The 13654-nt window shown below is 40.7% G+C and overlaps 1 protein-coding gene across 2 annotated transcripts in view; it reads right to left on the bottom strand.

The window, feature by feature from the left end:
* LOC139631550 (leucine-rich repeat and fibronectin type III domain-containing protein 1-like protein) overlaps positions 1 to 13654 on the bottom strand; it is a 166353-nt gene that overhangs the window by 14041 nt on the left and 138658 nt on the right. The window contains exons 9-10 of one of the 2 annotated variants that reach the window (XM_071495790.1): positions 9046 to 9692; positions 478 to 1613 (exon numbers count right to left, since the gene is read on the bottom strand). In XM_071495790.1, coding sequence (XP_071351891.1) covers positions 1606 to 1613; positions 9046 to 9692 — 655 coding nt within the window. In that variant the 3' untranslated portion in view covers positions 478 to 1605. Of the gene's footprint in view, positions 1 to 477; positions 9693 to 13654 lie in introns of both variants that reach the window. The other variant, XM_071495789.1, reaches the window with a different exon arrangement.

The raw sequence follows: 13654 nt of genomic DNA, 5'->3' as shown, positions 1-13654 counted from the left end.
AGGCAGGTTAGGAAGAAGAAGAAAAAAAAAGACATTTGATAAACGGAGAGGGAAAATAGATAGAATAGGAGAGAGGGGTAAAAGATAAGGAGTGACTCAGACACTTAAAGAGCCAGAAACAAACAGGAGGGGGGAGAAATTTCCAGTCGCCTGTTGTGATATTGTCAGTGGAGAGTAGTAACGAAACAGATCGTTTAGCCAGGGTGGCTCTCTAATTGTCTAGCTGACAGCAATTAGATGGCACTCGTTAAAGTGCCCTCATTACGCTACACACTACTCACGGCAGGAGGAGACGCTGCAGATTGTAAGTGTGTCTTAAACTATGGGGCAGGACCCAAAATTGGTGGATGGCCAAGGTGACTGCCGGTGAGTTGCCATATGTCACAGTAATTAATGAGCCCGGGTCTTTGGGTGAGAGAACTTCTCATTTGGCTGCTTGTTTGGTTAGGTTAATGGGTTAATCAGTGGATTACTCACCTGTTTAAGTGGGCCTGGAGAGATGGGAGAGGGGATGGTAAAGATCCTCAAGGTCCTCACTGGCCCCATCCAGTGGAAAGCAGTCAGTAATGGACCAGAGCAGAAGAAAACACAGGCTAGACCAATAGGTAACAGGCCTGTCTAGTCTAGTCCAGTTCAGTGTGCATCAGACTAAACAGAGCTGAACAGTATTAATCCATTTCCAGTGTACAACTCCAGGTCAGGCTGCACTGGTTCCAGGCTGGTACAGTTCTGTCCAGGTCAAACCAGTTCAGCTCAGGTTTCCTTATATACTGTATGTGTGAGATAACAGGGTCCAGCCATAGTTAACTTCCGGCTCCAGTTCAGCCCAGCTAGGATCACTTTAGCTCAGATTAGCTGCATTGTTCCACATGGATTAATAAGTGAAGCCACTTAAAGCCAGCTGTGTTGAGAGTCCCTCATGTTTAGTCGCAGAAACGGTGAGCCATAATTGTTTAACATCTGTTTGTATCCAAAACCAGATCCATCCAGATGCTTTTCAGTGTGATTTTACTCCATTTCTGGTTTGCAGTCCACAATTTTGTATCAAGGTTGAGTATGATTATCTATGCATCACATTTTTTACTGGTTAGCCACTCATTTTCTGTCTGTTTTTACTCAGTATTTGTCCGTACACATTGATACTGCTCCAGGTGGTGAGAAGTTCAGACATATTTTTTGTCCATTTTTTTTTAAAGAGACATACCTATATGCCTCTTTATGTTATTATGCCCACTGTATCCATTTCCATACTGATCCAGATGTTTCAAAGTGGAAAATCCAGCATTTAATGAGTGCTCCTTCATTAAAAGTGATTAAGATGATCACACTGACAGCTGGATCCTGCAACAACTGGCCAATCAGCAGCCAAGGAGTTGATCGTCCAATCCAGACATGAGAACCAGGATAAGTACTTTAAAGAAAACCAGACAGTACAGGTCTACAACCCCATGATATTCATGGAAACAAAGTAATGGGTACAGTAAACAGGAGATACGGGGAGAGGAGCTATAGGGCCTTTTTTTTTTTTTTCTTCAGAGTTTTCACCAGCTTGTCCCTGGTGGTGACGTTCATTCTCCCCATCTGCCACTCAGGACAACATCATCATCAGGGCTCTAGAAAACAGGAAAACAAGAACATACAGGTCTGAAAATGGAACCGTATAAATACTGTATTAGGCTAGAAGGAAAGGGAAAAGGCAAGGGCAACAAGGGCATCAACTGTGTTTTAAAAGGGAGTATTCAGAACAGGGAGGTTAAAAAATTATAAAAACAGGGATCTGGACCAGGTCTTGACATAAGGACAGAAAACCAAGGTTCTGGCAACTAAATATTGAGCAGCAGAGGTCTGGAAAACACAATGTAGCACCTGTGAGATCTGGAATACACCTGTTATTCCAGTGCCAGTATTAAGAATAGAAATGCTTTAAACGTGTTGGGAAGACATAATAAACCTTTTCTAGGCTTTAACTTTTGTTGTTTTGTGTCTTGCACTAAACTAAACTTGATCCTACCCACAGGCCTGATTCATAAAATTCTCTAAGGAGACTGTTTCATTTGCTTTCATAACTTCTGCTTTGACTTATAAAGTTTAAGAAGAGCTTGAAGTCACAGAGAAAAATTTTGTATTTTTTTGTGACTATATTATGTCCTAAGGGAAAACAGAACAAAATTAAACAAGATAAAACTGTAGAAAGTAAAGGTTCAAATATCATGTTTTTTTTTTCTTTCTTTTTTTTTTTCTTTTTTTTTAACTTTGTGATAACATCAGACTTGTCTTGTTTGGTCAGGTTTTTTTTCTAATTTAAAATGTCTGGTCTCATATCCAAATGCCAGGTTTTTATAAAGGTTCCTTTTTACGTGGCAATTTTTTTTCAAATGTCCTCTACAACAATTCAATTCCATTTCTTAACTTCTAAAAATCTTAGGACCTGATTATTTTCCTTTGTGTGAGCTGTTTGAGAGCGTAACTCCTGCATAGTCAGGAGATGCAACAAATGGCTGCGTAAGCGAGTTCTGCTGACAAGGGAAAGCAAAGATGTGCGATAGCTGAAAGAGTGATGAAGCTGTATTTGCTGTGGCAGTATATTGGCGCAGCTGTTATTTGTAATGTGTATGTTTGTCAGGAGGGCATTTCTTAACTGTACTTGTCAGAAGGAATATTTCTTAACTGCATTCATGTACAGCCAGCGCTCATTGTGTCAGTTTAAGAATGAAGCACAGTCTTCTTAATGCCTCGGTCTGCATTCATCCATCAAAACCACTACACATCTCCACTGTCTTCTCCTCCATCATCCCTCACTCCTCTCCCCTCTCCTCCTCCATCACTCTTTGTACCATGCAGATGGAAGAAGGAGATGGGTGGGGGGCGTGCAGAGAGGAGGAAGGAGAAGGTGGTTTGCAGTGTGAGTGGTGAAAAGATGGATAAAAAAGGACATTGAAGATAAAAAAAAAAAACAACAACTAGGCAAAGGTGCTGTAAATTAAAAACAGACAAGGAAAGAGGGAAAGGAAGGAGAGATAAGTGTAGCAATGTAATTAGGAGAATCAAGAAAAAAGGAGTAATTGATTGGAGAACACATGTGAGGTTATATTAGAAAAAGAGGTGAAGTTAAAAAAGAAAAAGGAAAACATGGTAATAATAGAAATAAGAAGGCAGATGGAAGACTGACTCAGAAATATACAATCAATAGGTAATCAATAGAGGTAGGAAGAAGGTGACCAGAAAATGTGGAGAAAAAAAAAGAATTCAAGTTTCAGTGACAACTGAAATGCAAATGACTTCAAATGAAAATTGAAAAGAAAGGAAATCAATTAACAGATCAGTTCACCCAGTCACTTCCTCTAGTGGTCTGACTGCACAGGTATTTGTCAGGCATCCAAAAATCAACATTTTTTTTTTTTCCTTTTTCCAGAATCAGACTCCCCAGAACACCTCACCTCAACTGTTTTCATAGCAACTGTTTCTTCAGCAGGAAGTAATTGGAAAATGTTATGTGACCAATAGTCCAAAGCTCAGAGATATTCAGTTATATATATGGGGAAGAAGAGCAGCATATCTGCTCATTTGAGATGCTGAAACTTGGGAATGGCTGACTTTTTACAAAAATGATTCAAACTATTAATCAATTTATTGATTGACTAATTGCAGCTCTGGTATTTTTTCTGTGCTATGAGCACAAAAGATGAGGTTCTGTTTTGCTTCATTGTATAAGGGTGGTGACAAAAATGTCAAGGATGGATACCTGAAAACGTCAGCACAAAAAACCCCACAGTTATTAGTTATATGTGTGAACTGACCTGAGCAGAAAACAAGAAAGCCCAAAGGAAAGGGTCAGATGCTACATGCTAGAGGGGGTGAGGCTGCAGTCAGGGCAGACAGGTGACACAAGGTGACAGAGGGAGAAACTGTAGGAGTGGTGGGAAAAAAAAACAAAAAAAACAGGGACTGCCCAAGTTTAGTGCCAGTCATTACTCTGTGTGTAGTGTGGGCGCAATCTCCTTGTGAGACCAAGAGACCTTCAGATCTTAAAGTCTCTCCATTCGACACTACGGGGCCGCCTGTCGTCTGCTGCTAGAGGCATCCCAAGAGATAGAAAGACAGAGAGAGAGGATGGAAATGGAGAGAGAGAGAGAAGGAAACAGAGCCAGAAAAAGCAAAGGAGTGAGAGAAACAGTATGAAACAGGAAAAACACTGACACAGATACATCTAAACAGCAGAGAAAAAAAATGGAGGGAGAGAGGAAGCAAAAATGTCAGGACAGATAGAAAGTGGGTAAAGAAGGAAGACGTGAGAAAGAGCTTGAGAAACACAGTTGGGGGGGGGGGGATTCAAGAGATGAATTCAGAGAGACAGACGGCGGTGAAGAATGAGGCTGGGCATATGGGATGGCACTGAAAGGAGTGATGATGGATTAAAATAAACGGAGGACAGACAGGCTACAGGGTCATGGATGGGCCATGGGGAGAACACACACTTGCTCTTCACACATAGTCACACACATCTTTGTGTTATCCTCAACTATTTTCCCATATCCTGCCTAACCTTGTGGGACGCTTGCACTGGCTCAAGGCAGTTGAACCTTGCACACAACAACACAAAAATACATGCGCAGACCTGCAGGGATTTGGTAGCTGACCCTGAGCCTACAGGCACACACAACAATTGTTTTTGTCACTTGTGGGGACATTGTATTGTACATCCATTAACCTAAATGTAAGTCTTAACCCCTTTAAATTAATGGTATACCTTGTGGGGATGTGTTTTTTTTTTTTTTTTTTCTTTTTTGCCCAAAATGTGACTGAAGAGATTTCTGCCACCATCACATGATTAATACATTGCATATTCAGTGTTTGTTGGCTGTTCTTCAAATAATAGCACTTTGCTTGATATAATCATAAAATGTTTGTCATGTAATGTAATTACTGCTAACCCTGATGGAAAATTCCACTTTTATCACTCATGTTAAAGAGCTACTTCTGATGCCAAATCCACATGCAACATCCTTTTGTCATGAGCTAGACCTCAAACTCCAAGGTGACACCCTGAGTGTCAAAATGTTCTCTACTATATGATTTATTTTGCAGTGAAGGGCTAGGTTCAGATTGTTTCAATTCGATCTTAACACAGTACTTTAAACAGCTGAACTTTAGTTCAACTTGAACTAAAATGCAGTTTGCAAAGTCAGGAATGCAGATTTCTCCTGTGTTTTATATCTGACTATATCACTTTAGCACCAGTAGGAATGGTTACAGAACCTAATCGCTCTTTCATATGGGCCTCTCCTTGGCATGATAGCACTATAATACCAGAAAACAATGTCAACCTATTCATTAATTAAGGCAAATTCCAAAAAATAAAAATACAGAAAGAAATAAATGCATACTAAAAATATCAATGACATTTAAACTACAAAAAAATCAAATGCAAAAATATGTATGAATGTGAAAACAGTCTATGGAAAGCAAACAAACAAAAGGAAAACTATCACCCACAATGTGCCTGTTTTCATGTTGGGTCACATTTTTGACAACTGTAGGCCTTTAATGGGGTCTCTCTGTGTATCTGTCAGTTGTTCTGTTCCTCAGGCGCTCTGACTCACCACAGCTCTCTCTCTCTCTGATCAGATCAATGTTGGCTTTCTCTGCAATGCAGCAACCAGTGAAACACATCACAGACACATCTACACCCTGAGAAACCCCAACTGACTCTGTACAAACACATAGGTATTATCCCTCATTGTAGGTTGCCCTCAAAGTGCCAGTGATCCTGGAATCAAAGTGAGGAAACCAACAAACATAAAGGCCAGCATTCGTTTCTTTCTTCCCCGGTCAGGTGTCAAAATAAAAGCCATAATAATTACTTTTTTTGTTTGTCTTGTTGATGTCTGTGATGCTCTTTGGCAGCTCCTTTGACTGACACACTTCAGTCAGTTAAGGTTGGGATGAGGTTAGAGCTGTTAATTAGGCCTTCAGGGGGAATGTTTCAGTTTGTGCATATGGTGACATCTCAGTGTCACAACACAGTAAAATTCAAGCAAGTTCTTCGTCACACTTTGCAAAATTCTACCCTGTCACATCCCTAATGAGCAGGGGACTGCTCATTAGGGATGTGACAGGGAGGTGGAACCTCTCTTGTGCAGCTCCAATTTGGCCATCAACCTCTTGAACACTTGGTAAACTGCATCTTCCCAAACCACCCCTCATGCAATTTCAGAGGTTAGAAAAACAAAAAACTACTTTTTTAAGTATGATGTCTTAAGCCAATTAATACCCAAGGTAGCCTTTGAGTATGGACACTTGACACCATCAATAAACGTCTTTTATGCAGTAATTCGAGACTGTGATATGAGTAATGCCCAGCACATTTAATTGTGTTGCAAGTGTCTAAGCAACTCCAGCAGTGTTCATGACGGCGAAAACTTTCCCTGAACTTGCTGGCTAAACTGCTGCGTTCTGCACAGACCTCTTGTCTCCTCCCTGCTATCATCGTGAAGCTCAATGACACCTCGTTTCAACCCATTCACAGAGGCCAATTGAATGATAGACCAGCCGCTGATAAAGTATTTCGACTCAGCTGTTTGAGCCACTCGTGTGAAATGGTGTCTCCATTTAGTCGTTCTAATGAAACCCCCCTTTTCCTGAGTGGATTAGTGTTAAAGGGGAAGTGCACTGAAGTGGGCTTAGTACAGGGAAAATCAACCCAAAAAGAAAATCCACATGCTCTTGTGGATTTTGTGAGCATGTGCAAGTCTCTTCGAGAGAACTGTTGGCTGATTCCATAAAAAGTAGGTTTTATACAATAGCCTTTGCTTGAATAACATTTTCCATCAGTATCTGAATATTAAGGAAGAAGTATATTAAAATAGTATAAATTCAGCATCGTGCTGTCATTTTCATGCTGGAATGATACTATAAATGCACAATGACATTCCTAAATAAATTATTACAATTATTAGCGAACAGAAAATGTCTCTTTATATGTCTGTTTCTTGCCAACTGCGCCAGTTTTCCATCAGGTATATGCTGCCATTAGCCATCACTGTAGAAAAATACTTTGTTCAAGCTTACAAAAGAGGTTGATCCATGAACAATAAAGAGATGCAAGAGATTGAGCAACAGTGAATGGAAGCCTAACGCTCAATTGGTAATAATTCAGAAGCTGGAAATTAACCAATTTCAGTACAGTAAATTGAGTTTCGACTGTGCCGTGATTTACAGTCACTGGAACATCTTCAGAAATGAGTCTTTGGTAATGGCACAGACTTGGGTTTTCTTATTTTTAGGTGTCAGAAAGGCAGGTTTTCATCATGACTTCTGTCTGCATTGTCCATGGTCATCTAGTTTTCTTTTACTGTGATTGTATTGATGTTTTCCTGGCTTTCTTTTTCCTTCATTTTGACTGTGTATTTTAACATTTCTACTCATTCTGTAGAACTCACTTCAAAAACAGCACTGTGTAAACCTTACTGGCCCTGGCTTGTGCTGACTGCCTGTACTGCTTACTGCCAATATTGGTATGTATCTTTCCCCCAACACACTGATTTTAGTGGTTGTGCTGATTTCTCCCTCTTCCGCCGCATTCTTATCTTTTTACAGTTTCTTCTACTGCAATACATAGACGCTGAGATTACATCAGTTGCCTTGTGCATTATGTATAGTATATTCCCTCTGAATTATATGTGTCTAGGGGATTTTGTTGTGTTATCCCTGGGAGGGGGGGGTCGGTTCCATTACACTCCTACTTAATCTAAAGCAAATTGCTTGGCTCTACATAGAGAGCACCCCAGGGGGCAAAGTCTGAGCTGTGAGTGTCTCCAGCTGTATAAACATGTATACACATACTGTAGTAAAGGTTTAACTTTAACTTGAGAGTCCCTGAAAACTTGAGGGAAGTGTCAATATGCATTGTTGTCAATGTATATATCTTAATGTTGTTGCATTTTGCAACACCTCTCCATAGGTTTTAGGTTTTATAGGAGTCCTTTAATCTATTCGTTGTACCAAAAAAATGTTGAACTGCTTTAAGACATGGAACATTTTAACTTTTAATATAATAATGGGAATTTTTTCCAACCAGGTGTTGAATTTCAACCAACCTTCAATAGCCTTTCCCTTGTACTGAAGTAACTTTGCTTTTTCACTCTTAAGTGCTCTGCTGTCTGTGTGTCACACTTAATGGGCAACAAGTTTTCTCAGGGTGCTTAAAGTCTGGTTTGTAGCACTCTAATGGAGGACACACAAGGAGCACTAATGTGAATAATGTTAGTTTTGGTATGACTGGTGATTGGAAAAAAGGCACAAAATGCGCAGTTTCTAGGTGCAAGTCACATCATCATGCACGACGCACTTGGGCAAACAAACCCAGTAGTTTCTTAAACAACCTTATAGCCTAGGAACCTTGGAGTTGCATCATCCCCTCATTTATCAGAAATGAAGCCTGGTAATTGGCAAGAGCGGAAAACAAAAATCAATGAACTTGGAGGATGTGAGGTTAGAGGTTAATTCCACTACAGTGTAGGGAGGATAATTCAAGACTTTTTTTGTTTCGTGAAAAACAAAATAGATACATAATCACAATAATACAAATAAAAAAAAGATAACCTTTGTCATACAGAGAGAGAGAAGCTATGGTCGGATTTGCCAACATTCACAGAGAAGAGAGTTAACTACAAATGTAGATGCTATTTCAGCTCTCCAGACAGAAAGTTCAACATGCGTCTCACCCTCTGTCTCTCCTACTATCTTACCAGTCCATAAGGATGGTATCTCTTATTCATTCCCTCATTCACACTCACTCAGTTTCTCACTGTTCCATGGTCCATTATTATCTCGCTCAATTTCACACCCTAAATTGCACATTGTCTATTTCTCACCCTCCATCTCTTTCTGTTTGACTGTATTCTTTTGTTCTCCCCATTTCTCTCTTGCTCTTTCTCTGTCAACTTCTCTCTGTCTTTCTTTCCATCTCTCGGAAATGCTTCCCCCTTGCTGTGCTACTTGCCTCCTCTATGCCTGTCTTTTACTCCCTATCTGTCAGTCTACTACCTGCCAGTTCCTTCGGGGAGGAGGGCTCTTTGGCGATAGATGGCGGTCTGCTTTTCATCTCAATGGCAACCCTGGAGGAGAAGCGGGCCTTGGTGGGCGAGAGCAACTCCTCATTGGCCAAGGAGTCAGTCCTTGTCATTGTGCTCCGTCCACTGCTCTCCTCCTCGACCAGTGCCACAGTGTCTCTCAGGGTGTTGCTAGGCGACATGGCCCTGGACAGTGCTAGTGCTTGGTCATCCTGACTGTCAGTCATTTTTGAGGAAGAGCGAGGGAGGACTTGGACCTGTCCACCTCCCCCTTGTCCATTGCTCTGTGGTCTTGGCGCAGTCGCAATGGCTCCTTTTCCGTGGCCTGCCCCTTGGTGGCTGTAAACCTTGTAGCGTATCATCAAGATGATGATAAAAACCAGCACAGAAGCAACAATGATCCCTCCAATGATGATGATCATTGTACCACCCAGGAAGTGGCTGTGCAGTTCTTGACACTGGCTGAACTCTGTGTCTGTGGTGAATGACAGACAGCCCAAAGGACGTGTTGCAGTCAGTGATGTGATGACATCATCGAATACGGCCAGGACACAAAGATCGTAGTTGCGTCCGGCGGCGAGGTCCCGAACCAGGAAGTCATTGCTGCTGGATGGGATCATCCTGCCAAAGCAAAGACAAGAGAATATGAAGATCAGAACATGTAATAACTTCAACCCTAAGTTAATACACATCAAGTGGAATGAAAGGCAACACTTTATTTTGCCTGTAACTTTCAGTTCTAGATAGTTTAAATAGTAGTTAAGAGGTTTTTTTTTTTTTTTTGATAGAATGATACAATTTAGTCCTAATTACCAACATAACCTGGTATTTTTGACAGTAAACTGCAGGTCAGCTGAGTAAAGTTTGTCAGATAGACAGGCATACGTTTCAACATGAGGAGAAAGAATAAAGTTTCTGGTAATAATAAATGACTCATGAATGAACAATTGCTGGGTTTAAGTGAAGCTATTCATTTTCTATATAATTAGCACCAATTATGCAGTCCTTTACAGGACACTTCTTAGGAAATGATCAGGAAATTACACTGAAATAAATTAGTATGAGCAAAGATGTAGATCAGTTTTTATTCAGTCATAGACACGGACAGTTGTAACAGAAGTTACCATTGGTAAGATACATGCACACAAATGCATAAATGCTAACACAGATGTGTCTGTATCTGTACTGTCAAAGTGGCCCTTTAAACATTTGGACAATTCAGACCGGACAATAATGCAGCATCTCAAGCTGGAGAAACATTTCAGTTTACTTTTCACTGGAAACTTCCAAAGTGCATGTCATCAGCTCTTTAAGAAATCATCTACTTAATATGGATTCTTTCCAGAGCTCCTTTCTTTTACTGTCCTCACCTTTATCGAGTGTTTCCTGACTGATAAACAGATACAGTGTTTAAAAGAGTAAAATACTTAATTGAGCTAACAAGTTACACAAAAAATACATTTTGTATCAGTGATAGACAAATAATTCATTTAAATTGTTGGCTGAAAAGGGTGACAGAATATCTTGTAACACTGCCCTCAATGAGATTTCACTGTGGGGCGATCTCTCATCAGCCAAACCAGAATAACAAAATACTTGGCATCACAAACCCAGCTCTGTCCATCTCATTGTCCATTCACCCCTACACTGTAGCAGTCCATCAAGCAATGAGGGAAAATCCTGTCCCCAAATGTCTTCTCATTACATCTGTGTGCAGTGTATTCTGTTATTACGCTATTACGTGAAAGCTACAGCGATGACACATGCACTATCATTATATATTTCCAATGCAGTGCTGCCTGTGGCACAACAGCCACCTCACCGTCCTTATTTCCCCAAAGAGCTGGAATTCATAAGCCTATGATCTCACAAACACTTGCACGCATCCATCCACCACAGCTGCAGAAATCCTTATTCTCTGATTAAATACATTCTTGATTCTTCCCATTGTCAGCTTCAATCTAGGTCTTTCCCAAGGTAAATACTGTACCTCTAGTTTTGCCTTGCTAGTATTTCCTGGGGGAAATTCAGGGGGAAAAATCGCCTTGCTAAACAGGAGCAATATTTTTTCTATTCTTACCTCAGTTTTGCTTTCCCCCTCCTTGTTGCACTGCTTTCTCTAGGGGTGTTCAGTAAAACTAGTGGAACTGTCAAACATCCAAATGTCATCACTACATTTGATCTAAATCACATTTCCCTTCTGCTTCATCCACATTTTCCCCAATGTACTGTAATTTTTTTCTGCCTCTGGCCACCCCTCCCCTGTAAATGTATTTCCACCTCTGCATGGAGACAGACAGGCCTTGCATCATAGTCAGAGTGAAATAGAGCTGATGGGAGGCTAGTGTTTATGTTTGTGTGTGATTGTGAGAGCCAGTGGGCAGCAGGGTATCGGCTGGCCCAGTCTTGGTGCCAAGCCCATAGAAGCCCATTGAACTTCCACCAGGAAGAATTTCTTGGCAGATAGCTCTCTGTCTGTGTGTGTTTGTGTCTGTGTGACCTTGTGTGGTTGTGAAGTCTGGTGTGAGTGGATCCCTGGACTACGTTCTTAATAGGAATTTAAACAGGAAATTTTAGCTGCCATGATGTCTTGCCGCAGGATAACGGCAAGATTTGAGAGGAGAGCTCGGTGGGGGTTTCTGTATGCAATTTCAAAAAGGTGTACTTACTGGAAAAAAAAAAAGTCAGTAAAACAGCAGCTCAGTCCACCTTATTAAACTTAAAAAAAAACTATAGGCTGGGAGGTCTCCTAAACGTGTCTGAACAAAATAATACCATGGCTGTTTGTCTCCCCTCTCATTTTTGCAGTGAGACAAACTAAATCATAGTTTATTAGGGGAAACTTCAGGGAAATCAGTAGGAGTCCACGGCTGGCAGTGTCCTTCAGTGAAATCCACAAAGCACATGTGGGCTTCTAAATCCAATATCTGCAGTCACACACACTGCTTTCTATTTTAACAAATCACCTATTGCTTAGACTTACACTGCATTTTTATTTTTATTTTTTTTGATTTAACGTGAGCTGTAACACAAAGTGAGGTGTGTAAAGTGTCCTCAGGAACTAAACATTCTGACTCAAAACACATCACATAAAAGTAAAAGTCTTGACTGATAATAATAAAACACATAAAAAAGATCACAGATATTCTTTTGTGTGGATGCTGACATCGGCAAATGATGGAAAAACCTAACTAACTGAACTACAGTGAACATTTCACTTCTCACTTCAAAAAGTGAGAATCCGCCAGACAGAGCAGTGTGAGGGATTATTATGCCAATATCTAATAACTGGGAGAAAATAAAGAAGGAGCTCCAGCGTGTAATCCTCTATATTATTAGCCACTCCTTGACATTTTCCACTTTGTTGTGATTTGCTGTCATTTGCGTTTGTTTCAATGAGCTAGTTGTCATGTTGATTTGATTTGTTTTATGTCATTTCATAATGACTAGGCTGCACTGAGCCTTGTCCTCATTATTAGACATGAATCTCATCTCCTCACCTTGGCTTTGACTTGCTAGTGTTGGCATGGATCTGTAAACCCCACACACCACTGGACTTGATCAAGACCAGTGCAGATGTCAGGTTATAAATATCAATTATGTTGTCACTGAAGCAGCTCACATCCATCTTATCCAGCTAGATTGGGTGGGACACAATCTGTGAACTCTGTCACACCAACCAGATAATCTGTGCCAACTATCAGCATCACCCTTGAATACAGTTTCCCCTATGATTGTCAAGAAAGGCAAATGTGGTGATAATCACAAAACCTCCCTGGTGCTGTTTTTCCAGATGTGTTGTTTTTTTTCTCTTGTTCCCCCCAGAATGACCTCGGAAACGGTCAGTTCTAGAACAACCTTGACAAAATACATTGGCTTTCTCAGTACGCACAGGAACTGCCTGTCCGCTTGTAGGCTAGCTTTAGGTTTCCCACTAGGGTCCTGCGCTGTGCCGTTAATTTAATCAATACAGTCTCTAAGGCTTATATTTACTGCAGTGGCCCAGGCTCAAGTCCCACCTGAGGCCCTTTGCTGCATGTCATCTGCTTTCCTCTCTAATACTAATTGTAAAGCAGTAATACACTGCATTCTTTGTTACCGTTGATATTTTGGGGATACAAGCATATTAAAGTGTTTGTCTTGGCATTTTGAAATCTCCAAAATGTTTGTAAAAGTTGGCATTAACCAGGCAATGGATTCCCTCATTTAGCTAAACAAACAAACAAAATCATAAAAAAAAATGCACACACAGTGCATACAGGATTACGGCTGCCGGCGCCACTGACCCAATGAAGGATTTAATGTCCTGGTCAAGGACTGTTGCTGACACAGCAGACTGAACCGGGGCCTTCCACTTGATTGGCAGCTTTCTTATTCACCACATTACACCGCTGTAAGATGTACAAAAGTGATTGCAGCAACTTCAATTATATCCAATGAAATCAGCATATGGCATTTGATTTGCTCATTGGCCAGCATCTGTTTGTGTTTTGTACAGCCGCAGTTATACAGATGTGCGAGAATTGTTGCAACATTTTCAAGCAATCAATAATTAACTGTGGCTGGGAGTTTTGGGTCTTGTG

Source organism: Trachinotus anak, unplaced genomic scaffold (genome assembly GCF_046630095.1).
Source record: "Trachinotus anak isolate AG129_WGS33_773 ecotype Australia unplaced genomic scaffold, CSIRO_AGI_Tana_v1 ptg000014l, whole genome shotgun sequence".
Lineage (NCBI taxonomy): Eukaryota > Metazoa > Chordata > Actinopteri > Carangiformes > Carangidae > Trachinotus > Trachinotus anak.
Note: the sequence above shows the minus strand (reverse complement) of the source record. Positions and strands in the feature narration are given on the sequence as shown.